At 38.2% G+C, this 27,677-nt stretch overlaps 2 protein-coding genes across 5 annotated transcripts in view; one reads left to right on the top strand and one right to left on the bottom strand.

The window, feature by feature from the left end:
• Window positions 1–16,131, top strand: part of LOC148649523 (rac GTPase-activating protein 1) — a 231,463-nt gene extending 215,332 nt beyond the window's left edge. Inside the window, exons 1-17 of one of the 3 annotated variants that reach the window (XM_088606319.1) lie at window positions 1,904–2,250; window positions 4,175–4,260; window positions 5,924–6,126; window positions 6,564–6,700; window positions 8,239–8,317; window positions 8,551–8,604; window positions 8,766–8,867; window positions 9,836–9,968; window positions 10,244–10,395; window positions 11,326–11,490; window positions 11,607–11,702; window positions 11,819–12,017; window positions 13,041–13,146; window positions 13,281–13,413; window positions 13,750–13,876; window positions 14,039–14,153; window positions 14,877–16,131. In XM_088606319.1, coding sequence (XP_088462445.1) covers window positions 4,179–4,260; window positions 5,924–6,126; window positions 6,564–6,700; window positions 8,239–8,317; window positions 8,551–8,604; window positions 8,766–8,867; window positions 9,836–9,968; window positions 10,244–10,395; window positions 11,326–11,490; window positions 11,607–11,702; window positions 11,819–12,017; window positions 13,041–13,146; window positions 13,281–13,413; window positions 13,750–13,876; window positions 14,039–14,153; window positions 14,877–14,937 — 1,944 coding nt within the window. In that variant the 5' untranslated portion in view covers window positions 1,904–2,250; window positions 4,175–4,178 and the 3' untranslated portion in view covers window positions 14,938–16,131. Of the gene's footprint in view, window positions 1–1,903; window positions 2,251–2,820; window positions 2,906–4,174; window positions 4,261–5,923; window positions 6,127–6,563; window positions 6,701–8,238; window positions 8,318–8,550; window positions 8,605–8,765; window positions 8,868–9,835; window positions 9,969–10,243; window positions 10,396–11,325; window positions 11,491–11,606; window positions 11,703–11,818; window positions 12,018–13,040; window positions 13,147–13,280; window positions 13,414–13,749; window positions 13,877–14,038; window positions 14,154–14,876 lie in introns of those variants that run through there. The other 2 variants (XM_088606320.1, XM_088606318.1) reach the window with 2 other exon arrangements.
• A 286-nt stretch (window positions 16,132–16,417) lies between these two features.
• gmppaa (GDP-mannose pyrophosphorylase Aa) lies at window positions 16,418–27,083 on the bottom strand. Of its 2 annotated transcripts, XM_088606322.1 has the most exons (13): window positions 26,749–27,083; window positions 26,320–26,417; window positions 25,362–25,465; window positions 24,325–24,517; window positions 23,861–23,920; window positions 23,451–23,581; window positions 23,291–23,305; window positions 22,058–22,192; window positions 21,467–21,564; window positions 21,339–21,385; window positions 19,313–19,405; window positions 18,959–19,127; window positions 16,418–18,400 (listed from the first exon to the last, which is right to left on the bottom strand). In XM_088606322.1, the coding sequence occupies exons 1-13, from the start codon at window positions 26,786–26,788 to the stop codon at window positions 18,300–18,302; spliced, it is 1,284 nt and encodes a 427-aa protein (XP_088462448.1). In that variant the 5' UTR covers window positions 26,789–27,083; the 3' UTR covers window positions 16,418–18,299. The 2 variants fall into 2 exon arrangements, with proteins under 2 accessions (XP_088462448.1, XP_088462449.1); XM_088606323.1 differs by lacking the exon at window positions 23,291–23,305.
• Between the last annotated feature and the right edge of the window lie 594 nt (window positions 27,084–27,677).

Below are 27,677 nucleotides of genomic sequence, written 5' to 3'. Positions count from 1 at the left end.
ATGAATCATGTAAAATGCTTCTTGCTGTCTTGTTTAGAGCCACCTTACTCTTAAACACTGACATAACTACTAATGACAAGTCAGCAGGTTCTGGCTCATCAATTCCACTTTATAGATTAGTGAAATTTAACATCCATCCTCTAAATCTATTCCAGTACACTACCTTGTTACAATTTAATTATTAATTAAATTAATCAGTTTAATTATTTAACGGAAGCCAAAAACAATCAATTAAATAATCAAGGCACTGGATACAAAGCCCACTAAAGAAATTAATTGCAAACGCCTCAAATGTGTGCAGGTCGTACATGATGGCTAGTGATTAAACGTACACTATAGAAATCGTTTAACATTCATGGCTTGTGGTTGAGACCTAACCCACACCAAAGGAGAGAGTTAGCAATCATTCCAAGGCTGGAAGTAGCACTATCTGCCAGAGTGGAGAAGTGGTTAGAACTCTAGACTTATGACTGGATGGCTGTTGGTTCAAATTCCAGGTGAGCACTGGTGTTGTGTTCTTGAGCAAGGCATTTCATACAGATTGTTATGACACAATGCTCAGATGTGTTAATCAGTACAAATATAAGGCCTTTAGCATAAAGGTACGAGCCAAATAAAGTAGAAGTGATACTAAGAGCACATTTTATACATCTAAAGTAAACATTCAAATTAATCTTTAAAGTATTTCTAAAGTTATAATACTGGGAGAAAACAATAATACTTACAAATAATGACGATAATGAGAGTGAATATACATCTGGGGCAGGGTCTCTCACTCCTGGTTCTTGTAGGCCATTTCATCGATCAGCTATCTGGAAAATAATCACTATTCATGATGTCAGCCTTTAATTCGTTTATATGTGTCTGCATGGAAATTAATTTGGCAACCTAGTAAAACTAATTTAGACAGGAATAGGGGAGCAACAGTTTATTAAGCGTGGCTCAGGCTGACTAGAGAACTCTGTGCTAAATGTCTCTACAACAATACAGAGAAAGACCAAGAGGAGAAAACAAATGCCGTGGCATTGTTTTTTTGTTTTTTGCTTGTAAAGTGTATTAGTATTTTTTGAAAGAATTAATTGTAAAAATAAAAATGAGAAAATATTATGTTTTCAAACAAGTCTGAGTGACTTGGAGGTCACAGTGTATGGAAACCTGAAGACTGTCTGCCAGGATCTGGACTCAAACTCAGGACCCTGACTGTAGGTGCTGAAGACTTCACCTGCACATGACACAATGGTCATATGTGGATCATACTGTATGCATGTTTTATTTTAACACTCCTTTACATGTGCATCATTCGATTAAATAAACAAATGAAGCATCAGAACACAACCGGGCTTTACTGGGGGCTCCAGGTTTTACACTGGTTTGTGAACCAGCTACGTGAAGTTTGATGCAAAATTTCACACTGTACTGTAGGTGTGGCAAGTCTGGAGACTTACTATCTATCACCGTAGGAACAGAACAGCATTCAGAGACCCTCAAGTGTGCATCACTTGTGACAGGCATCTTCAGTTTTAAATCTGTCCTTACTAAACTTTGATTTTTTTAAACCAAAGTATCACAAAGGAGGAAGAGACGATAAATGGCTTACAGCAGATTACATATTCCATCTCAGTAGCAGAAGAAGTGGAACACTTTCCTTGTTTTCCAGTTCATTTTTACAGCTCCGTGGGGGACGCGCATGAAGCTGCGCCTTACTGATTTTATCACATGTTTAAGTGAGAGCAGCTGGCAAGACAAAGCTGTTAAACCGCGGAATTACTCTTGAGCAATCTTCTACCAGTTGAGTGAACGTTTACTAAACAGTATAAAGACATATTTCTAAACCACCCATTAGCTGAAAGTGTAAGATGTAGAACTGATTTCTGAAGATCATTTATGTTATGCTAGCTAATAAAAACCTAATAGAAGGTGGAGAACCAGGTGAACTAATTCAAAGACACCTCCCCGAGTGCCGCTCTTGCTTGTACTCACTAACTCCATCTTCGCCTGTTGCGCGGAATATTCCCTGAATTACTCACAATTGAGTCTTCAAGCGGTAAAGAACATGTATCGTGCAAACTAATGGAAGGTGAAAAGTCAGCATCTGTAACACAGAAGAAGGGTGTCACGGCGAGTTACTTGTTTCTGTGGTTAAAGGTCATAGTGAATCAAATTCCCTAGAACAAGTTGCGCACGTGACGTGCGAATCAGTTTGAAGTTGCTTTGTCTTTTTCAGCCTGTGAATAGTTGCATTATAAGGTTGTATTATATTTATTTCTAGACTTATGTTAATGAGATGTAGAAAAAAGCTCCTCATATTGCTAATCTGTTCTATAAACGGGCAACAGGGTATCAAAAGGCATTAATGAGTAAAATTAAACGTTATTGTTGTTGCAATTGTTAATAATCGCGTAGTATTTCATACAGTGCTCACTGAAAAGGTATGGTTGTACTGTATATGGGCTTTCGGTCCAAGAGACCCGCTGAACAGGTGTATATGATAGGACATCACGTTGTTGGAAAACGAGTTTTCCTTAGATGGGTAGATTTGGTTCTCGGGAACGTTAAAAGGCAAAAAGACGGTAAATTGCGCTTAAATAGATATTTATTGCAAACGAATATTTTCCAATTTTATTAACTTAGTCGGGGGTATCATTTAGGTTAAGCACCAGATACAGTTGTTTCGAAATGTATAGTGGGTGATGCTTTACTATACAATCAAACGTTCACATCCTGCCGCAGAGTTCATCTCTACTTTCAGAGCTCTTACCGGGGGAGGTGATCGCGCCCTCTAGTGTTCATGGTTTTCAATAGAATTGAGTGAGTCGTCTGGCGGAGGGCTGGCGTGCCGTCTGCTGTTACTATTTTAATCGTCTTTTAAGGGAAAGTTGTGTTCCGTTGGCTTATTCATATTCAGGTATATGCATTATTACATTAATGCATTTTTATGAAACGGATAGCCACTGTTCACTAACGATAAGCCATGATACTGCTGTCTCTCCGGTTGCTGTGTTCAGTGTTTCCTAATGTTTTCCTGGGTTGTACTTCTTCTAGTTCATTTTTATTTTGTGTTCTTGTTGTTTGGACGTTGGGAGTCCCCATAGCGTTTTCCCTTTTTTTACATAAATTTTGTAGCAGCCCGACTCCAATCTTGATATTCATTAAACTGCATCCTGTGCTCAATACCTTATTATGCCTGAAGAGTGGAAATTGCGATCAATGCCAGCATTCGATTGTGCAAAGGTTACTTCACAGTGACAAATAGCAATGTCATAATAGCTGCTGAGATATATTTTTATTTCTGATGGGGCCATTAAGTTGGTTTGTTTGTAGGTTTTGCATTTATTAAATTACATTAATATTTTCATTGTTTGTTTTTAGATTATATCAGTCACTTAGGGAACGTTAGAAAAACAGAAGTAACAAGTTGTCAATAAGTCTGGTTACACAAATAATGTTTTTTCTTATTGTTCACGTTTGAAGAATTGTTTTTGAAGTTATGCAATATTGTCTTGTTTTACTTTAATTGTCTGATTATTCTGTAATAATATTAAGTGATTAGAACCTCAAAGATTTATTTTCATCTTAAGGCCTAAACAACCACTCTAATATCTCAAAGAAAAGATGATTAGTGGACTAATATCTAATGGATGTTTTTCTTCACATAGGATTTTGGAGTAGTGTTGAGAATTATTTTTCCTTTATGTTTCAGTAAGCATGGTCCATTATTGCACATTGCTATCATTATCATTTTCTGAAAAATCATCTTGAGGACTTGTGATGTCATTGATTTTTTTTTTGTATGCCATCACTTCATTTCCAATCATGAAGAGTAGTCTGTATTTCCATTAGGAACAAGTAATAGGTTTATTCCATGCTGAAAAGAATAAACTGGTGTTTTACCTTTGTAGCCTACGCATGGTGACGCAGCTACCCACCTGTATTTCCATTAGTCTACATTAGCATTCCTGTTGAAGGATTCCTGTTGGCTGGCGTTTTGTGATTGGATTCCATTTGATTTATCCAAAGCAGATCTCCACACACACGCATATATATATATATAAGAATTTTAAAAGAGACAATGGGGAGAATATTTTCGTAATCTCTACATGTAGTTTTTTTAATGATAATAATAGTGATTCATATTTTGTTTTTGTATTACAAACATTCTCTGCTTGTTTCACAGCAAGATGGGGGAAACATTTGTAAAGGAGCTGTTGAGTTTGTGTCTCATTAAAATTGCAGTGGATGACAACACAAACTCAGAACTTGGTATGTTTCATTTCTTCTCCTTTAATGTGATTCAGTATGTCTGTGAAAGATATGAAAAAAACAAAATAGCTCAACATTGTTTTAAAATATATGGTAATTTGGTGACAATATGTATTGGTAATATGCAATGTTGTTTTCAGATATTGATGTAAGATGAAAAAAATCAATGAATTCACACCTCAGGGTTCAGTCCTGTGTGGATGTGAAGTTTTGCTTGGTGTGGACAGATTGCTGTTATTACAGTGAGAAAGGGGCGCATGCGCCTGTAGGTTAGTGGAGATATTAGTGTTTCTATTATTGCCATTTTACTGGTAGAATATTACTTGTCCTTATCTCCAGCTTTTTAATGAACTTTCATTCCTAACACCAAGGTTAAAAATTAGGTTTAGCCTGTGGAGATTGCTTTTTTTATTGTCACCTTGATATATTGTTGTAAAAATAATTAAGTTAATTCCCTCTGTTTTGTAGAGCTTATTAAATTTTAGCAAGGCTGTTTGCTTGCGGACATTGCAACCAAAACTCATTAATTTAGGGAAGTAAGCATTATTTGGATTGTTTTTTCATGAAAATCCCCTTTCAATAAGCTTGAAAGGTTTCTTTTGTTCTTAGAAAATACATTTCCTTTATATACAAACACTGTTGTTCACCAAAGCTGCAGTTTTCAAGCACCGTGAGCCAGCTCTATCCTTCAGAACTGGTTTTACTTGCAGTGATTTAAATGAATCAATGAAAATGGGGATTTTGAACAGTTTAAAATGGATTAAATAAGTAATTTAAAAATTCTTTCTTCTTTTTTTTTCTTTGCAACATAATCAAAATTATTCCATTCAAGACAACTGTGTGCTACGTGCTTTATTACTGCACTTCGATTCAAACATTAACTACACACCTAATAGGACATTTAGAAACCTGCTGTTACTAGCTTTCTTTTGTTAATACAAGGTAAAATAAGTCGAAGCAGTATACACTGCTCCTGTTAGGACCCAGAAAAAGGTCACTAATTTGTAATATAATAGTTGGACATTTTTATATAAAAAACTTGGTTGCACTATACTTATTGAGTATGTGACAGTATTTCATGTGCTTTTCATGAAGAGGACTTTTTTGGATAGCTTTAGTCATGTAGATACAGCAATCTAAACTGACATGATATTTTGGGATTCTGTTTGCTTTCTTTTGCTTTGTGTTTTGTGATCTGGGGCTTGCCCAAGGGAATATTGAGCACCTCAATCACGGGTTGTGTCACTAGTCGACTGTGACTATCATTCCCTCAGTGGGGCTGTGCAGTTGGCTGAGCACCACTGAGGACAAGGTGCGACCGTTCGGCCAGGACACTCAGGTCTCAGCCACACAGCAAGATTCGGAATTGGGTTTTTTATTCAGTTTTTCTGCTGAATCAAATAAATTAGCAGCCACAGCAAGATATATTTGATATCTTCTTGAGAAAAATTTAATTCAGTGCCAGATAAATAAGGCCACCTCAATTTGATCTCAAATAAGAAATCTATTTTGTAAAATGCATACAACTGGGACTTTTTAGATGTCATTTTTTTAAAGGAGAATGCAGTGTTAAAACAGTCATCATAAGCATGAACAGAGTACATTCCTTTACTGATTTTTGGCATATATTATAAGGCACAAGCCTGTCATCATTTGCTTTCAGAATTCCTTCACGTGGTGAAGAATTATGAGGAAACTAGGAAAAAATGGCTGCAGTCTGAGCTGGAGCTGAAGAAGTATAAAGAGCTCCTGATGAAGTCGGAGTTGACAAAATCAGCACTGGAGGTAAAACTAAAACATGCTCGCAACCAGGTTGATGTGGAGATGAAGAAACGGCACAAAGCAGAGGCTGATTTTGAACACCTGGTAAGTTACTAAACAGAACAAAGTCTTTCCCCACCATATCATTGACAATAAATCTGCATTTTTGTGCATTAAGACTTTTTTGCGCGTGTGTATCTGGCAACAATTTAAGAAGATTCTGTTTTAAAGAATAAGTTCTTGGATTGCTGTAGTAAAAGAGGACGTTCGGGGCTTAAAGCTGTGTGAAAGTTATCGCATTTCTCTACCTTTGCCAATGGCAAAACCAGCTTAACATTGTTTTTTGAGGACCTTAACCATAGAGGATGAATTAAACCAAAACCTTTTATTGCAAGAGATATACAGTAGGTATGGAGTTGTCCTCTTTGTAAGAGCAAGGAACTCATGATGTATATAAATTTAATGTAATTTGCAAGAAGGAACAATTTACACATTGAATTGGTATAGAGCATATTTTTGTGTGTGATGTTTTTTAATCACAGGAAAGACAGATGCAGCTGATTTGTGATGTTTTAATGCATGATGGCCAGTCTGGTGCTTATCTAAATGAAGAACAGAAATTTGTGCTGGCCAACTTCAATACGAGAAGATCGGGTGTCACTCACAGTATGGGCAGAAGGTAAAACTCTAAAATTTATAACATCAGGGGTTGGCTTGTATCTTGTCATTTCATTTCAAGTTTAATGCTTTTATAACCTTGTAGAATTTACTGACTAATTTAGTGACTAATTCAGAAGGTATCTGAATTAGTTGCTTAAATGTCAGCCAACACATGATTCTTGGTTTATATTTCCACTGTCTTTAACTTTTTAATTCTCTGTCTCATTATCAGACATATCAAATGAATAAGATGTTGATATTTTCCTTATCCTTTAAACTTGCAATTAACTGCATCTCTATTAAAAAGGGAGAACTTAGATGTCACTTGATAATTAACTGATTGACTGGAATCTAACTTAATTTTGGCAAAAGATCTATTGGACTATAACTTTATTACAAGATAATTTATTTGAAAATAAGCTGTATGAAATAAGATGAGTTCTTCTATCCATTCTTGGTTCTTAGTTGTTGGTAGTACTGGAACTGGTTTGCGTACCTAACTTTGTTCAAATTGGGCACTGTTCCTCCTTGACACAGTTGGCTTTTTACAGGGCTCCGTTTTGCCCCATTGTTATTAGTTCCTAAATTTCCCCATTGGCTCAGTTGTAATTTCTATGATGTTTAAACTCAACTATATGTTTGCATGAAACCTAATATCAATCAAACACTGTCAGCATAGATGATGTTACAAATGGATGCAGCAAAGATTTTAAAACCAGATCTGACAAGTTCCAAGATATAATAATTATCTCTTCCTATCAACCATGTCCACTTCAGTTCGACAATCGATAGTTTTGGCATTAGTCAAAATACTCACGTCAGAAATATTTGTGTCATCTTCCATCTTGTTTCAAAAGCAAGTGCAGTGTGTGAAGGCGTTATGAACATTTTTCATTTTTGTAACTGGATCAGATGTAGAAAAGCTAATCCATGCATTTCTCTTTTTCTGGCTTGATTATTCTAATACAGTGCTTGCTAATGTATCCAAATGTGTTCTTGCCAATTTGCAATATGTTTAGAAGTCGGCTGTTGAGATCTTAACTAAAAGTAAAATGCACGAGCACATCTCTCCTGTTTTAGCTTCCTTAACTGGCTCTCTGTGGATTTCCAAATACAATTCAAAATAGTACTGTGCAGCTTTAAGGAATTAAATGATTTGGCTCCTGACTACATCTGTGAACTGTTATCTCCCTACACATCTGCACATCATTTGCACTCTTTGGACTCTGGCCTTCTTTAGAGCTCCCAGAATGAGGATCCGAACCCTTGGAGACTGTACTTTCTGTACTGTTGCTCCAAAGCTCATATTGCATCTCTCATATCAGTTAGCACTTTTAAATCCTGTCAATTTTCATACATAATTGTTTTCATGTTTTTACATTTGCAATGTTTTAAACTACTTTAAAGTGTCAATAAAAGAACTATATTAAATAGCTTCGTACTCATTGAGTGAGTTTTCACTTTCAACGTCTGCTATATGGTATACTATGGTATAAGTAGTAACTTTAAGTATAGTTTTGGTTTTTAAAAAATTCTTTCTATTTTTTTGTTTTTCAGATTATCTGTCATTGATGAATCCGGCAACTCATTTCTGTCACATTCAGATATTAGTTATGACCGAACAGATGATGACCTGGTAGAACATTTTTGAATTTTTAAGTCCTAATCCCCATTTTAAAATTCCTGATACAGAATATATTTCAGATGCTATTGAATGTGATTGAAAGGGGAGGATTGGTTAAAACATGATGGTGGTAATAGTTTTGAAATGTACTGTATGAATGTAAGTTGTCTACTATAGTAGCCAAAGTAAACACATTTATCTTAATATTTATAATAATATTAAAAACCATAAATGCTGTTTTGTAGGATCTGGATACTTCTGTGGTTAAACCACTTAAATCAAGAGCCCGAGAGAAAAGGGTAAGCATTGTCTGACATAAGAAACAAGTAAAAATATGGGCTACTTGTGATGAAATTGGGGAGAGGGAGAGGAAGCCTCATATTAATAAGCACGGTGGGACTTGTAATATTCTTATAAACCTGAAAACACCTGTGTGTTTGTTTTTATGTAACTCCTCCAGCGCTCCTCTCTCGCGCCGGGGGTTGGGCCGCCTCTTCTCCCTAAGCGGGTTCGAGCCGGAGGACGATCAGGTGACTTCTTAGGAGGAAAGGCAGCTGAAAATGTAAGAAGAAATTAATTGTGCTTTTCATTTCATAGGCTGTTTAAATGAACAAACACATCAGAGAAAAAGAGGACAGATATGCTAAGATAAGCTAAGCATTTATAAAATGTTTGTGTCTTGATGAGTCTGTGGGCGAATAGTAACAATACCTGGCTCGACAAGCAGTTCATGGGTCCAGGATGTTATGTGCCCACGAGCTCCAGCTGCTGCAGTCACTGAAAGGACACAGTAGGGATTCTGACAGAGATGCTGTGTTGGGTTGAGCGAATGATGAGAATGAGAATCTGTGCTTTTTATTTTAGTGCCTTTACCTGTTTTTTTCTTATCTTTATTTCAACCTTTAGAAAGCCGAGTTTTAGCATCCTATCAAGCGTGTACAATGTGTCTCGTTGAATAAATGTAGTGCTGCTATCTTGAATCTCCAGAGAAGGCGACAGCAAAAAAGCACAGCCTTCTTACCCTGAGGCGTTGTTACATGGCACAGTTAGCAGAAAGTCAGCCAGCTGTTCAAAAGGAGATGCTGTCTGTGAAAGAAATTCTTTCATTAATCACCTGATTATTCCTGAACTTGTATCTTTTATAGACAGGGGGCAGCATGTTGTCACTTCTTATTGGAAACTTAATTCATCAGGCCCCAGGCCCTACACTTGTCATCATTCTCGCACTGCCTGTGTCCTGGTGTGGAGACGCTGCTGGACCAGGCATGATCAGCTTCTGTGACGCCCCTCCCTATTGCTGCACCTCAACATTAATCGTCCCTTGAAGGAACACAAGCTTTCACACTGAAATTAATTATCCTGACTTCAGTCAATAGCCCTGAATGTGATTATAAGAGACTCATTAGTGTTTGATAATTTTCATAATACAATTTGAGCTTTGGAATCATGATTAAATATATTATTGTGTGTGAAATGTAATCCTAGGAGAGAACTATGTAATGCTGAACATGGAAGTGTTTTGTTTTCCAGGTCCACTGTGAATCGATTGTGACAAAAACTACCGTGACTCTGCCCGAGGACAGAGGTCACATTCAGACTGTGTCTACTATTGAGACACTGCCTCAGAGGTCTTTCAGAAACCAGCAGATCTCCTCTGTAACAGGTGCTTATTGATATTTGCTTATGTTTTTACTGGCAACTGCCCATTCTACAACATTGGAATTTTAGAATTAAAAACAGTACAGTACAAAAACTGTAAGTGTGACATACATATGTATGTTGTTGATGAAGTGCTCTGAAGGGGCACAAACATCAGAGTTTAAAAGAGTTTAATGTTTAATAAAATGTTTTGGATTCTGTGGTTATTTCATTATTGAACTGGTTTCTAAATCTCAGTTTTGTGTAGGACAATAAATTAAGAATTTTAGTCCCTTCCAGAGCAAACCACAGTGTGGGCTGTTGGGGAGGACACAAATGGAGGAAATCTGACATGTGTCACTGAGATGGAAATAGATTCGAACATTAAATTTCAGAATGTTCCTGCTATCCCTGAAGAAAAAGGATCACGACACACATTTATTTCTAAAACGGTGAGACCATTTTTGATTCCTTTAATATTTAAGTGACTTCAACTATTCATTGAAATCCTGCTGTCACTGAATGAAACATTTTTAAATATTAGGTGTGGTGTTAAAAGTTATGCATAATAACTTAACTTTCATTGTTTTTAATAGTAATTACTGTACCAGGTGTACCAGTACAATCTGTAGCCAAGTGTTCCTTCTGGTTTAAGTTCTCATCAATACATTGTTTCATGAAGTTTGTTCTTGAACTGTTTCAGTTCTGCTACAAAATGAAAATCTTGCCTTTTGTAAAAGCTAATGAGGCTGCATTTGCAGTTCAGGGACAGGGTATTGATCTTCTGTATAAGCCAACATAATCGAGCTATAAAGTTGCACACATCGCTTAATGCTCTTCTCCTTGGACTTAGTCATGGTCGACATCATGCTGCAGGAATGTTCTGTTCTTGAGTGCTCAGCATTTTTAAGCAGTCAAATGGAAAACAGGTTAACTGTCATAGAAGAAAAAATTTTTTCAGCTTCAATTTTGTTTTCTGTTTAAAAAAACTTTTTTTTGAAAAAAAAGGGTTCCTTCCTTTAGAATCTCCAGCTTTGTACTGAACTCGCCTCACTGATGCAGTGCTCATCCCAGAGTGACGTATAGTGTTACAGCTGTGAGTCCCAAAGTGCCTATGGTGGAGATGGCATTGCTCAGAGGAAGGGATGTAGGTCTTGTTGGTGTCCAGCAAGCCACACATGAGCTGCTGGTGTGCGACGCATGGAGGTCAACCCTGATCTGTGCAAGCCAACTCAGCCCAGTTACGTGCAGGTATTTAGGACCCCAGCTGGTGACGTCTGAGCTGACCGCCACAACAAGCACTCCTCATTCCCTTCTCAGTCCGAGTCATTCAGGAACCCCTTCTCCCCATCTTTGAGCAGGTTCCCCTTTTGTCGTCTCAGGTTATCCGTCCTGAAGCTTGTATCCCATGTGGGAAGAGGATCAAGTTTGGGAAGATGGCTGTGAAGTGCAGGAATTGTCGGATGGTGGCTCACCCTGAATGCAAAGACCTGTTTTCCCAGAGATGTGTGCCTAGTGTCTCGGGCCCTTCTGCTCAGAATTTCAAGGTATTGACTAATTTTAGCTTTGTTCGTAACATGTGCATAGTGAAATGTTTGTTCCTTATCTGCTTTTTTTTGTTGCAGCTAGCTTTGAGTTGTTTTCAAATCCTTTGTTTTTCCAGGGCATTTTGGCCAATTTTGCTCCATCGACTCCTCCAATGATCCCTCCAATAATTGTACAGTGCGTAAATGAGATTGAGAAGAGAGGATTGCAAGAGGTGACTTCTTCCTTACCCTAGTTCTTTTGGATAATATTTCCCGGTCTATTTCAGTGATTGCTTGTTGGTTAAAAAACCATGAAGAGATCCGTTAATTTCTTTTCTTTATGATCCAGATTGGAATTTACAGAGTGCCTGGCTGTGAGCGAGTTGTGAAAGAACTGAGGGAAAAATACCTGCTTGGGAAAGGGGTAGTTTCACTTAGTAAGGTGGATGATATTCATGTCATCTGTGGACTTCTCAAAGACTTCCTGAGAAAACTGAAGGAACCCATTCTTACTTTTCATCTTCACAAGGTGTTCATGGATGCGTGTGGTATGATTTTTTGTTCCACTTACAGATATAAGACAATAGTTATGAGTGGTTTAATTGCATAACTTTGAGTAATGAGCTCTGTTTACAATTATCTGCAGTTGAAGAATAAAGTCCCTTCAAGCAGCCTGTTAGCTCTCAACTCAAAAGAGCTGCTCTGATCATGGCTTCCCTTCAGTCTCAAAATCATCTTCTAAGCCATAAAATGAACTGAACCTTGTAATGACTTTCAGCTTTCCTGAGAGTGTGACATGTTTTTAAACAACTAATTCAAGATCTATTAGGCTTCACCAGAGGAAATGCACAGGACATGTAGGGTAACAGTTCCAGTTAAATGAGCTTGCACAAGGTGAAATTAGTAGTTGAAGAATCCAGTTCAAACTGCCTTTGGGTTGCAGATGACAAATATTCTCCTGTAGGTTTTGTGAAAGAGTAATACTTACAGTTGGTGTCTTTATTGAAATCTAATAAAGCTAATGTTTTCTTTTAGCTCTTCTTATCTTTGTACTGCACCTTCTGACCAGTTACTTATTTAGCACAGAGATTATAACCCATTCAATTTATGTCCACTTACTGTATTTTGCACCAGTCAGATTTAATCTTGTGATAATGAAAGCCAGCTTTCAAAAGTATACATTTTCAGTTTGTCTGAATCAGACTTAATGACTCCAGGGCATCAACTCTGTTGCTCTATTTTTTTAAATTAAAAATTGAAATGGGTATTTCAAGGAGTCAGTGTTAATTTCCTAGGCTTTTAAGTGTTATAGCAAATGCTACAGTGCATGAACATCCTCTATGCAGCACAGTATCAAAACTGACATTTATTGAACCTACACTCCACCTGCTTCAGAAAATGTATATTTCTAATTATCAGTTTTTGGTGCTAAATGGTAGTATGCCAAATTCAATACCCTACAACATAAAAAGGAAAAAGGGAATACATATTTAATGATGTGCATTAGTTTTCTCTGCTAAAAAGAACTAACCTTTTCAAAGCCTCTGATGCTCAGGTACTGTTCTTCACAGAAATTCTCGATGATGATAACAGTATTGCAGCGATGTGCCAAGCTACAGGAGATCTGCCGCAGCCCAACAGAGAGACACTGGCCTTTCTCATGCTGCATCTGCAACGGTGAGCTCCCCCCAGAGCGAGCAACGCGAGCAGACTGAGCACGTGCTATTCTACCTGCCGTGGAGTCTAACAATCTGCTTTTAAACTCATTGAAAGGTTTGTACTGTTAAAACAATTTTAAATTCCTTCTCCAGAGTGATGAAGAGCCCGTTCTGCAAAATGGACCTGAACAATCTGGCCAGAGTGTTCGGCCCCACCATTGTTGGGCACTCTGTCCCAGAGCCATCCCCTATGATGATAATGAGGGACACAACACTGCAGCCGAAAGTAGGTACATGGGGAAAATAGGTCATATAAAATTCAATTTATTACATTTTTATACAATTTTGGGAACATTTAATATAATTTATGGAAATGTAATTAAGACTGTAGTGATTTTAGTTTTTTTCTAGATTTTAAACCTCTTTAAATAAACCAGAGTGGTATATTTTTAAAATTTGACATGTTAAAACTACAGAACTATTAAACATTTTGATACCTTCAAATTTTTAATGTAACCAGTCCACATGATCTAGCACTGTTTTTACATGACACTAGAGAGTCAAGTGTTCTAATAGTGAAGATTTTCACATTTCATTACAAAAAATGTGTTTATATGATTAGGTTGTTGCTCGTCTCCTGTCCCTGTCAGAAGATTATTGGAAACAGTTTATTATGGTGGAAAGTGATCGGATAATTTCATCTGTAGTTGATGCCAATATCAATAATGATAGCAACGCCATGGAAAAAGGTAAACAGCTAACCAATGCTACCTAATATTATTATAGGTAAATATAGTATAGTCTGTGAAACCAGCTCAAGATGAAACAGATTTGATCTCATGCTAATGACAGTAGAGTAGTTTTCTGTCAATTTCAAACCAGTTTCACCTCTCTACACATTTTTATATCAGATCGCCTGTTTAAGCCCTTGACGTCCCCAGAGATGAGTGGTGCTTTCAAAACCCCCAGCTCTGGCTCTCTGAAGGGCAAATTCAAAACCACTCTGGGCACTGCTCTAAACCAGCCGTAAGTCCTTTCGCCTTTTCTAAGAGTGTTGTCTTAGACAAAAATACAGGAATGTGCAACTCTTCTATTTGAAAAGGAATATAAAAGCAGAAAGGTTTAAAACTGGGTAGTACTGAAACATTGATATTGCTGTAGTAATATGATACTTCCAGAGTTTGTTTTTTTGAGGTCCCTTGTCTCCCATAAGGACGCTCTTATTTTATTACCATATGAACACCGACTCAGGGAGGTTAAAGCCATACCTGGAGGGCTGCTGGAGAGCTGTCTGCAGCTTTTCATTGCAACAGAAGTACTCAGTTCTTAATAAGACTTGAAGATTTCTGCAAGGCATTTGTATTTTCACTTTATCACTCAAAACGGCCTCTTCAAAATTTTTGGAACCTAAAAAGAATTACCAACATTATATTCTTTACGTTAATCAGGTAAGTTTTGTTGGTTATGGGCTTTATTATAACAAAAGCCAGGAGGCACTGTGACCCTCTGGACATGAGTTTAATACCCAGCTCTAGCTTTACCTTAACATAAGGAAGCCCAGCTCCAGGCCTGGAGGGTCACAGTCCAGCTGGTCTTGTGTTCTTTGTATCTCTTGCATGTAAATTATTGGAATTAGTTTAACCAATAAGTTCAATTAGGTCGATAAGGATATGGCTGCAATAAAAACTGGTCACTTGACTCTGGATTTGTGCAGTACAAGAGTTATTTTAATGAAGTGCTTTTTTTCAGGTTCAACAGCAAAACCAAGACTGAATCTGGCAGAAAAAAGTTTTTTACATCCCCAAACTGATCCAGCTGTTTTTTTATTAATGAAAAGGGGTTGGGTTGAGGTGTGACTAGGTTTTCTTTTGACTATAAAATGTCAGAAATGTTTCTTAGGGGCTTCTGGAAATAGCGTGAATGCTGCTCCAATGTTTAATTATGACATTGTGAGGGGAGAGACTCTTCGAAGCTGCTTATTCTTTTGGTGGTTTCTAAGAAGAAATTTGTTGGATTATTTTGAATGTAATTGTAAAGTGCATCAGGGATCTTTAGCCTTTTATCTTCCAGTCTGTCCTTTCTGCTGCTGCACATTATCAAAACTAACAGCTCTTTGTTGGTAAATGGAGCTCCTAAAATTAGCTGTTTTCGGGGCAGCCTCTGCATCTGCCTCTCTAAAGGGCACTATTTGTAATTTATTTCTGGCAGACCTTAAATAATGGATTGAATTTGGTAGTAGATGAGAATCTTGCATTTGTACTGAAACTAGTTCCTTTTTTCGTATAGATATATTTATATTTAATATTACTTGTATAAAGCCATTTTCAAAAGTAATGACATCCTTGGATGGATAATCATTTGCAGTGTATATATATATATTTCAGTCATATATGAAATACGACGATTCCTGATTGTTTCTAGGCAATGTTTATTGCATACACTGCCATATTTATCAGATTTTATTGCTATGAAAGAGGAAAGAGGAGTGAAGGGGGAATCAAGGACGTACAATATCAACAGCACACCATCCTTCAAGCTTTCTGGTACCTTTCAGTTGGAATATTTATAAACTTGGAAACAATTTGTGTTAAGCCATTTTGAATTTTCTTATGGTTCTAATGAAAACATTTAAATTTAGTTTTCTGCTGTGCCCTTGGTCACAGTGATTTATTAATCACAGTTCAGTATCTGCTGAACAAAATAGTTTCAAGTTTAACATTTGTAAAGACCTTTATCAGACTTGAAGAAAGCCAGCTTGGTACTTCAAGATACCAGGAAGACTGAAATATTCAAAGCTATTAAAGTACTTACGTATAAAAATATATTCTGCACTTGGTCAGATTTACTGAACATAAATACCTTGTGAATATGTATGGGAATGAATTAGTGTGCTGTGCCATGGGGAAAATCGTATTTATGGAATCATGCACTGGAAAGGAACTGAAGCACTTTGTAAACCTGGAGTGTTAAAGTAAGTGAATTAAATCTCCATCTAATATCCGCATCTCTGATCCTCGCAATATTTATTCCATAAAAAAATATAATGAATTTGAACAGATTTCTGCACCATGTGGAAACTTATAGCTTGATTACATTTATTAACATTACAGTTGGCTGATATGCTTCATACAACACCCCCCTGGGAAATAGCACAGGCCCATTTTCTCTTTGAAGTTGCTACACTCCTGCTTTGATTAACCTCCACTTTAGCATTACGCTCCTGAAGCTAATCTTGCAGCCAATGTCATGGCAACAACAGCAACTGGTACTAATAATGCATGTTTACAAAATGATGTGCACACTTGTTAAAATTTTATTAAAGGTAAAGGTACAGTAAGTTACAGTAAAGGTAAGCAAAATGTCAAGAGAAATATGTATTCAGTCACATTAACTCATCATTTGGGCAAGTCTCTACCAGCTTTGCACATCAGGTTGATGCAATCTTTCCCCGTTCTTGGCAGAAAAAGCTCTTGCAAGGTTTTTGGGGATCATTTGTGGACAACAGCTTTCCTCAATAGGTTCTCAATAGGATTAATCTCCAGGTCATTCAGAGACATTCACTTTCTTCTTCTTAATGCTACACTGGAGTGGCTTGAATCATTGTCTTGCTGAAAGGTGAATTTATGTCTCCGTTTTATATCTGGTGCTCATTTCCCTCTACAATTTGCACCCATCACAAAGCTACCACCAATAGGCTGGACAGCTGGGGATGGCTGTGCAGCAGGCAGTCAGTCAGTCAGTCAGTATGTTGGTTTGGCATCATGTAAGGTTTCACATTTAAACCAAAAGGTTCACATTTTGTCTTGTCAGACCATAAAACCCTTTGCTACATTTGCAGTAGCACATAGATGCTTTATTTGCAAGATAAATGTTTCTCAGTTCTATACAAACCCTTTGTGGCATGGTTGGGCTGTTGTTAACCAGTCACTATTTTCTCCCATATTAGCCACAGAATTCATAACTTGCTTGCTGTCGGACCCTCAGTGGTCTCCCTAACTACTTTCCCCCTTGCTTAGCTGCTCAAGACAGAGGGAGAGCCTTAACAAGTTACTGTGTGGGTGCCTTCTACTTCAAAAGGCTAATTCATTAGGCTTTACACAATGCCTAAGAGACCTTTCAGAGACCAGGGTAATTAGTTTGAAATCATGTGAACCATTATCAAACAGGGAGGCAACTAGATAATTGTGTGGCTTGTTAAGGTGACTTTGCGCACCTAAATTAATTTCAGTTTGCTAAACCTTAAACCTAAAGGGCTGAAATACACAATTATGATTTTGTTTTTCTTTCACATTTTTTTTCCCCAATGAATGGAGTAGTTTATGTATAACAAATAACAACTGCTATTTTAAGTGTCCTGACTGCAAGCTTTAAAAAAAAAAAACCTGGGCAAGGGTCTGCTGAGCTTCAGTGGGCTGCCCATTGTGAGTTGCAGATATGGCTGCTGGAATAAACCTATTACTTTGCAGCCTACGCAGGATGACGCAGCTACCCAGCTGAACATATTTAAAAACGGTCAACAAGGGTGATATCCACAGTATTCCAGGCTTGACTTGAATAGTGTTATTTCATCATCTGCTCTCAAAGCTCTAATAAAGTTATTAAACAATAAACTACATTCATTTTTTTTTTCATTTTCCTTCATAGTAATAGTACAAAAATATTTCAATATACTGTAGACTAAGAAAATTATAGGTACAGTATCAATATGATCAAATATAAAAACTGTAGTTACCCATTCTATTATTCCAAGTTAATGTAAAGGTTTAAAAATACATTTTAAGTGTGCTTAATAAGTGGTTTCTGTGTTTTAGTGGATATTTTTATATTATTTTTAAGCTTACCTTTTTTTTTTGAATTTCTGAAAGAATTTAGAAATGTCGTAGAAACCAGGATGAAATATTTGAATAACAACTTTCCGCTTCTGTTGGAACCCAGTTTGATGCCAGGTGTAGCGCCATGCAGTAACAACGCAGGCAGCCTGATGGCGGCCATACAGCTGTGCCCTGGAGCAGCAGGTGGGAACAAGGGAAAAATCCCAGCTCAACTACTACACTGCGTTTCTAACCAACTCAACAACATCACATTTATTTCTTAAATACAGTAAAAAGGCAATGTTATATGTGCATTTTTTTCTAGTGTATAGAAATACCTATTGACAATCTTGCATTAGAACTACAATATAATCTGGTTTTTAAAACTCCTGTTCAGATCCTTGTGGGGGAGAACGATGGAGTTGAGAATAATCACTTCTGACGGGATGGTCACGTTACAGCCTGAAAAGTAAAAAATATGTTTTTTTGCTTTCATATAATCAACCTACACTACACAACGTTGTGATTTACATATCCTGCTGCAAGGTCAATTTCAAGAGATTTTCAACTTGCAAAATTTACATGTAAAATGTATCACATCATTACAGCTTATCACAGGAAAGGACTTGATAATCACATCATTATAGTTTATTACAGCAGAGGACTTGATAAATGACTGTCCTTCAATATGTTCTCGTGAACAAGTGATTCTAACACCTGGACCTTAAAGGCCACAATGCACCAGTTTGTAAGGAGCTCGTCATCCTGTCTGGAATTCATGAATCAGGGTGGAAATTTAATCCTGAAGACATGGCAGCACTCGGGACCGGGACCAGGAGCAGGCCTGGACCGAGGAGTGGGGTCTGCTGAGGTCTGGGTCTTTTTAGACCTTTCAAGTGACCACGGGTTGGACTTTCCAATCATTTTAATATGAAGGTAACATTTTGCATACAAAATATGTAAATTACACTGTTCATAAACAGGTCAATAGTATTTCTACTTTGATAATACCATACTCACCCAGAATTGTTATTGAAGGTGTAAGTTTTCCATCCCTGAAAAGCGTCTCACTGTCTATTTTAGCATAAGGGTCATTGGGGTTGGGGTCACTTGGTGTGCCCTCAACTCGTGCCCACCGGCCGATCGTACTGTCCCATCCAACAATGCTGTTGAGGACACAGCTGTGATCCTGAGTAAAACATTAAAAAATAATAATAAAATTGCTCACAAAATGCTTTCAACTCACATGTCAGAGTGGCAGATTTTGGGTAGCAGGTTAGCTCTCAATAGCTACTTAATTTGTTTTTCTGGGTGTGAAAGCTGTTAATGCTTTCTTCCAGTGATTACCGATCACTGGAAGTATGTGATGGTCACCTGCAGAATGGCACCATGAAGAATGATGGACTCTCGCACTCGAACTCCAGCTCCTATTGTCACTCCAGTGCCGATGGAGACGTTGGGACCCAACTGTGAACAAACATTAAGCCAAAATGAACACAGGAGTTCCTGTAAATCATTCTGATCCTCGTTCTTTCCCTTCCCCTTTGCTCACTCTGTGGACATTGCTGTCTCTATGCCTCTCCCCCTCCTGCTCTGTCACTCGACCCCTCCCACCCCTGTTCCCAGCACGTTTCCACTCTGGCTTGATCCAGCCCTTACTTTCTGAGCAACACTCCTAGAATCCACCCCACCCTTACTAGCCATTCCACACAACTTCTAGCCCAGTAATATGAATTATTAGTATTATTAACAAACCTTGCATATGTACAGCACTTTCATCCCAAAGACTGAATATTATGAAGACCAGAGTACACAAGCGCAGGATACAATTGAGTCAGGACACTTGTAACTCCAACCCACCTCTTTTTCAAAACTAATTACAGGATTTTTACTGACTATGTCAGGACCACACCATTGTGATGTCTCATCTGAAGGATTGCACACTTCCATCAGAGTGAGCCTGGTTTGGAAATTCTAGCGCAAAGGGAAAGGCTGGCATAAAGAAGGGAATTCCAGTTTGTGAGCATGGAGCAAACTACCCAGACAGGTGGCTGAAGTTGATACCCTGGCTTTTCCCAAGAAATAGTTGGATGAGATCACTGGATCACTTGCCTACTAAATACCAAACAAGACAGAAGGACAGGGCGTTTGCCTCTCTTTTGTAAACACAGCTGGCAGCCCACTGCAGTTCAGCAGGTGTGAGTCAGGCCAGTACCTGGATGGGAAACCTCCTGGGAAAGCGAAGAGGTGTTTGTGGGGCCAGTAAGGGGCGGTCACCTTGTGGTCTGTGTGGATTATAATGCCCTAGTATGGTGATGGGGACACTATACTTTATAAAATACATTGTCCTTGTGATGAGACGTAAAACCGAGGTCCTGACTCTGTCATTAAAAATCCCAAGGCATTTCTCGAGTAGAACAGTAGGGGTGTTACCCCGGTGTCCTGGCCAAATTTTCCCCTGGCCTTCACCACTTATGGCCTCTTATAATCTCCATCTATGAATTGGGTTCATCTCTCTTTTCTCCTGCCCACTGATAGCTGATGTGTGGTCAGAGTACTGGCACACTTTGGCTGCTGTCGCATCATCCAGGTGGAGCTGCACATTGGTGGTGGTGGAGGGGAGTTCCCATTACGTATAACATTCTTTGAGTTAAGTGTCCAGAAAAGTGTGATATAAGTGTAAGGATTATTATTAAGCACATGCATTTCATTTCCAGTGTGAGCTAGAATTATTGTCATTGTAATAATAATTTCTGTCTTTCTGTATGTGATTTCACCTTGTACTTCTACTAAATGGAAACTTCTTATATTGCACTTTTTCCTGAATAAGGCCATCTTCTCAGCAAATAAATAATCTCTCCATAATCAATAGCAGCCTTGTTGAATTACAGTTGGGTTTAGGATTTGATTTAAAGATAGGCTTAAATATAGGCTTATTACAAGCAACTGTACAGAACAGTCCTGCAAAACAACTTGCATTTGTACAGCTACAATAACCTATTAATGATAATAACTGTTCATGGCATAATTTGTCTGAAAAACATTAAATTGTCCTGAATGCAGCTTGATTATTTTGAGTACACAGGAGTAAGCCCATCGTATATGTTTTTATAATATTGTAATTTTAACCGTAATTACTGTAGCACAATTTTAATGTCAATTAAACATTCTGCCTCTGTAATTGTAATTAACGGTGCTGCGGCAGTCTCTAACAATGATGTGAACACCTGCTTAACTGCTCTGTAGTAGCAAGAATTCAGTATTTGGTAAACTTTCACCTGCTTATATTTTTTACTGTAGTTAAACACTTTCAGATAACTTCTTTTATACACTTTTCTTGTTAACAAAAGCTAATCTCATTAAATGAAATATTTCATTTTATTTACGTGTCAATTCTTACCACAGCAGTGGAGTCGATGTTGGCAGTTGGATGAATGTACACATTGCCTGTAAAAAGATCATATGTCAGCCTGAAAACAGAATTAACCCCAGACTAAAGAAGACAAGAGTCACAGGCAGCACCATTACCACTTATCTTGGGCCCTCCTTCTTTATTAGAAGCAAGTCTTTCAGGGTGAGTTCTGTGATACTGATTTAGGTACAAACGGCTGGCGTAGATGGCTGATCTGTCAGGAAAAACAAATTAGTTTTAAAAGGCTGCAAGTGACACAGTGGCGCCGTGGCTAGCATTGCTGCCTCGCAGCGCTGGGACCCTGGCTACAGTTCTGGACTTGGGGTTCTGTCTGCATGGAGTTTGTATTCACGTGGGTTTCCTCCAGGTTCTCAGGACTCCTCCCACAGTCCAAAGACAGGTTAACTGGGCTTTGGGAAAACTGACATTGGTGTGAGTGTGTGCATCTCTGTGTCTGTGTGTGTCCTGCAATGGACTAGCGTCCTGCCCAAGGTGTACCCTGCCTTGCACCCGTCAGGCTTAGAATAGGCTTCAGCGACCCTGCGACCCTGAATTGGAAAATGGACAAATGGATTGAAAAGGCTGCTTTGATGCCAACTCACTCACTTCACTGAGATTAAGCTCTTTGCTGGAGAACTGTACTCACGGACCACATTAAACACAGCACGTTACACATGAAACAGAAAACGGTGGTGCTAAACACGTACCCTGCAGATTTGATCTGGCTCCAGAATCGATCTGTTTTGTACACATAAAGCTTTCTTTGCCCTGCCAAAGCAGTAAAGATGTCCTGTTCCAAGCGAATAACTTCAGCACGCTGCCACCCATTCACCTGCTCCTCCCTGCAGAATAAAGACAAATACACACACTGAACAGCTAGTCGCTCTGGCGAGAACAAACTAATGAGCTGGTTTCCTTGTGTATTCTTCACCCTTCCATCTTCTCAGTGCTTGGTTTCATATCAGGACACAAGCATCTCGGATTACACACAAAGTACTCTGGTAACCTAGGCCACCCAGCATCCCGCCCCAGTACACGCAACATGAACAGGTGCCACAGACAGCTTTGTACCTTCAGGTACTGTATACGCAATATTTAAACCGAACACAATTGTTAACCCACTAACAACTTTGCCATTAAAACTATCTGAAGTTCAAAAAAGGAAGTCAAAGAAAAATGTAAGAAAATAGACAGAATGTTCTGAATGTAGAATTTAAAAGCTACTGCAAATGAATGAAAATGTTTAAAAGCTTCAAGCTGGTCTGATAATCTTACATGGGAACTGCTGCAATTCTTAGCCCAGTGACTACACAGAATGCCCCAGGCGGTGCTTAAAAATCGTCATCAAGTTTTAATGTACACATGGCAGAAATAAATTAACGTGTGACTGCAGTCAGACCTTTAAAAAAAAAAGTCTTACAGAACAATGTTACACTTACTATAATTAACTTTTCTAGAACATATTTGATTCCCAAGTTGATCTTAAGTATTTTAATAATCTTTATTATATTTAAATAATACATGATCTGTAAACACAAAGACGTGCAATTTGTACAGTATATTTCTCCATTATTCAATTTTATGACAACGTTTAGCTATAAGGTTAATAAAATATATTACTCCTCCACTGTGACCAGTTAATCTAAATACTAAGATGTTATGAAATCCGAACCTTAAATACTGAAATGTTTACTGAAAACTTGTGTTTTATTAAACTCCTGAAACAATTGTGTTTTTTTTACTGCAGTATTGCTTGGCACAACAATATTTATCTCAATTTCACAAACCTTTTCATGTCTCAAAAATAATTTTAATATTATTTGTGCAGCCTGATCTGTAGTTACTTTTTTGCCACCCATGACAGGGACAGCTGGTTAAAGCTTTATAAAAACACGCCACAAGTCTATTTGTTTTTCTTCACACCCAAAGTACTGACTTACCCCTCATAAGGATACCTGATGACAGGGTTCAGGAAACAGAATGGTGGCAGAAGAGGGGAAAGGAAAAAACAAGAAATGAATAGAACTGAGGTAAGGAAAAGACGAAATGAGAAGGACAAGCTTTCCCAGGCCCTCTGCCCAGGGGTGCTCTCATACGCACAGCAACAGGTCCTGCTGGTTCTTCTGAAAGACCGCTCCAATGTGCTGGAAGATTTCCGGTGTGAACAGGTAAATGCCACAGTTGATAATATCACTGACAAACGTGCTTGGCTTTTCCACATAGTGCAACACCTAGATGGGAAACAAAAAATAATATGTGCATTGCTCATTTTTGTGCCATCCCCTTCGCATTGCTCCCACAGTTTTAATATTTTGAAGATTGCACTCCAACACAAGTAACCGTCTAACACTATGAAAGCTTGTGAGCTAAGCAACTGAATTTCCTAAAACAAAAAAGCTTTAACAAGGAAAACCTAAAAATCACCAACTTTCTCCATAAATTGTGTTATATTTAAACTACATCCATTTAACCCAGTTAGATAGGGTATAAATTAGGGTATCAATTATTACCTCGTTAGTTTGTTGGTTTTCCACAATGCACCCATAGTTCATGGACTGTTTTCTGTTAGCCTAAAATATTAAAAATACTAACAATTACATATGAATTTACACGGTATTTAAAATCACTCAGAATTGTGTTTAGTACTGCAAAGAAAAACACTGGGCAAGATTCCATCAACCAAATAAAATGTATTTAGCATTAAAATACTAATAAAAAATAAATTTGAAGACATGAAAAGTTACATTACATTAATAAGACACCTAATAAGCTACAAGAAGAATGCATAGCACAAAGAGACTAAATAATTTAAAGAAACATAACTAACGTTGAATTATGACTTACATCTCTACAGACACACATACTGCGCTCCAAGACAAATTATATAGAAGCCACCATGCAAAAACTGTATTCAAACTGCCTGAAGGTGTATGAGAGAACTGTCAGATAGATAAATCTTCACTGGACTGCTTACAGTGGTACCAAGAATGACAAAACTGTGTGGATCTCCATGTTCCTTCTGGAATTGCAACATCTCAGGCAGCGGGAACTCGGAGCACACGTCCGCGTTCATGACGAAGAATGCCTCCGGACCCCCCGACAGAATCTGGTCTCGGAAGTGGTAGATCCCCCCCCCAGTGCCCAGCGCGGCGTACTCCTGGAGATACCTGAGGACAGGCCCAGAACACACCACCAATGGGCTTCTTGGCTCCACACCGCACACACATCTTTAAATGCAAAGGCCAGCTGGAGATGGTTCTTACATGTACGTTCGAAAACAAACTCCTCACCAGTTTAACAGTCTAAAAAAAGTAGGACGTGTCCTAGGCTTATGTCATTCACCATTGTTTTTATCAGTTACCTTACCATTAGAGGAATGACTCTGAAGGCTTTCTTGTCTGTTTTTGTTAGTCAATATCTCTTTACGAAACAAACTTTCATTAAAAAACTATGCTCTTTTATAAAAGAATATTAACATAAGACATCAAATTAAAACCAAAAATGTTCTTTCCATAATTCGAAGTAACAGAGCAGTTTAGGCATATTTAAGACACACAATATCATGTTAATAGGCAGTTACTGGACGATTTGACCCCATTACTCTAGAGAAAGAAGACCAAAACTAGCATGGTGGGCACAATGATCTCTCCTTCATGGCTTCCCGATGTTCTGCGTGTTCCATATATTGGGATGTTGCACATACAACCTAATCAGTGACAGTCTGGGTCTTGCCTGCAATGAGTGCCAGTTAATACCACTCAGGCATTAGAGACGATCAATTGTTTGAGGACTTTTAACTTTCAAACAGGGGAGTTTTTTTTGCTATGTGTATATATATTAATTTGTGGGAAATGAATTCTTAGTGGACTTTTAAAATGTCAGCAATTCAGTGCAGTCTTAAGACACGAAGATGAAGTACAGAAGTTTATTAAAACTGTCCCTTAGAAACACAATATTGTAGTCCTGCCTACTTTAAGATTAGAACCAAGTTTGGAATGTTCATGGCCATACCTTATAGGGATTTTAAATTCCTGTTGTGAACAAGACAGAAATCGAGTGAGTTCTTCATTTGGTTGGTAAAAACCTACAAGTAGGATCTCTTTCATATTTGGTACCTACAAAGACAATAAGAGATATAATGCACTTCAAGGAGGTGAACTTGTTACAGATCCTTGTATAGATCAGTAGAGTTCAGTTTTACTGGTAGCAATTATGTATACAACTGCATTTGGCGTTTTGATACAGTACCATGCTACTATCAGCAATGGCCAGTCAGGTCGGGAAAATATTCTTCTAATCACGTAAGGGCTCGTACGTGACCGGTCTAACCGCCTTTGACGCCTCCAGTGATAGCATCTGGAAGTTATGCAAGGGAACCTGCTTCTGTCGTTGACTGCAGCCAGTAGGTGGCAGCCATTTCCCACGATTACATGGACTAAAGTACTTCCGTCTATAAGCCTATAAGACGAGATCATGTCAGTAACCAATACATTAACTCCTAGTGTGATGAATTTTGCACTAAGACAAATTGCTGTTGCGTGTTCAGCTCCAGTCTATAGCTGCTTAAAAATCAGAACCAGCTCTGCCTAATATACATATACATACACATTTAAGTACAGCTCAGACTCCCCAAAACTCCTAAAGCTGGTTTAATTGATGAAAAGCTTGTATTTTTAAATCTCGTCTTAATAATTGGAGTGGTTCACTTCCAACGAATAAATACCAGAATATCTGAGGTTCATATGGGTCCGCAGGACTAGCAAGTGCAATCGCACTGAAAAACGGTGGAGAAGCCCACAAGCTCAACAGCCCAGTCGTTCAATATTCAGAGATGGTTGATTAAAGCAATCTAAAACAAGGCTTAGTTTCGGCGGTCTATGGATTTTGAAATAACCTGAATAGTCGAATAACCTAAAGCAACTGAAGCACCAACAGAGGTATCGATAAGTCGGAAATCTAGTCGGCTGACCTTCGCACAAGCTTCGATGTGGTGTTGGAGCATCGGAACCCCAGCGACTGGGAACAGGGGCTTGGGAACCTCAAAGGACAGAGGCCGAAACCGAGTGCCTGGGGGAATACAAAGGAGAAAAAAATCTAGTTTTTCCAAAAGCGATAGATTATCATCAATTTACCGCTTCCAGATACAATTGTAAAAGTAGTATTTCTTTCTGCCTTCACATCTGACAGTTTATCACTTGCAAATATCATTTACCCATATGGGGCTTGCAATGAATGAAGCAAACAACAAGCAACTTTAAACTGACAAGCTGAAACTGTGCCCCCGCTCCTTCACCGACTAGATGCACGTCGCCACGTCATCAAAACAGCTGATAAAGACAAGAAATAAGAGAAAGGCACACGAATTCACACACGTTTTTCTTGCCCCGTGTAGTTTTACCTTTCTGTGGGCCTCCAATCAAGATCACAGCTTTCAACATCTTCTTTGCGTTAACAGTCCTGTAACTGAGAGGCAGAGTGTCACCGATCCGTCAATGTTCAGCTTCAGTTGGGCTTTTCCGTGTGAGCATAAGCCAATTTCCAGTTGCGTAGAATAATACAATAATACCAAGGTACCGCAAAAAAGTTCTCAGATGAACTGATTCAAGAATTATCTCCGTTCTAACCCGCAAAATTTAATAAAATTCAACCTTGCTGGATGAAAATACTACACAGCTCCACGTACACCCGATCTTCAAGTTTGCAGTATACGTCTCAAACAGATGACGTATGAGGTGAGGAGGATTCTGGGAAATGTAGTACCGTTCCAACAGAGAGCTCAGGAAAAACACACCTTGTATCTTCTGCAACCATTTAAGGTCAAGTTAGTAGCGGGCTGCAAAGGAACAACTAAAGGTTTATTCCATGCTAAAAAGAGAAGAAAAACAACATTTCGGCTGTGGAGCTTTCTTCAAATTATTTGAGTGTCCACTCTCCTGCTTCCCTCCTGCTCCCCACTCCCAGTTTATAATTTCCCATGCTTGATCAGCTGCTGACTTTCCTCTCCAGGAGACCGTTAGACATTACTAGCCTATTTGGTATTCAGTAGATAATTGATCCACAGAACTCATCCAGCCATTTCTTAACTGTACCATTCAACATTTCTGGGTAGCTAGTCCCACTCCTTTACTTTGCAAAACTGTGAAATTGCAATACATTGCACTGATCCTTAAAGATCAGTATTGTGGATTTCATGAGAGAATCACAGTGATACCGGAGGGCAGATGATGTCTCCATGCCTAAAAGAGTTCAACATGAAAACATCAACTAATAATAAACCAATTTTACATGGCATCTTTAAATGCAATGATTTCAAAGTACAGAAGAACA

Source organism: Lepisosteus platostomus, chromosome 14 (assembly GCF_059453375.1).
Source record: "Lepisosteus platostomus isolate fLepPlt1 chromosome 14, fLepPlt1.hap1, whole genome shotgun sequence".
Taxonomy (NCBI): domain Eukaryota; kingdom Metazoa; phylum Chordata; class Actinopteri; order Semionotiformes; family Lepisosteidae; genus Lepisosteus; species Lepisosteus platostomus.
This window is presented reverse-complemented; position numbering and strand designations above follow the sequence as displayed.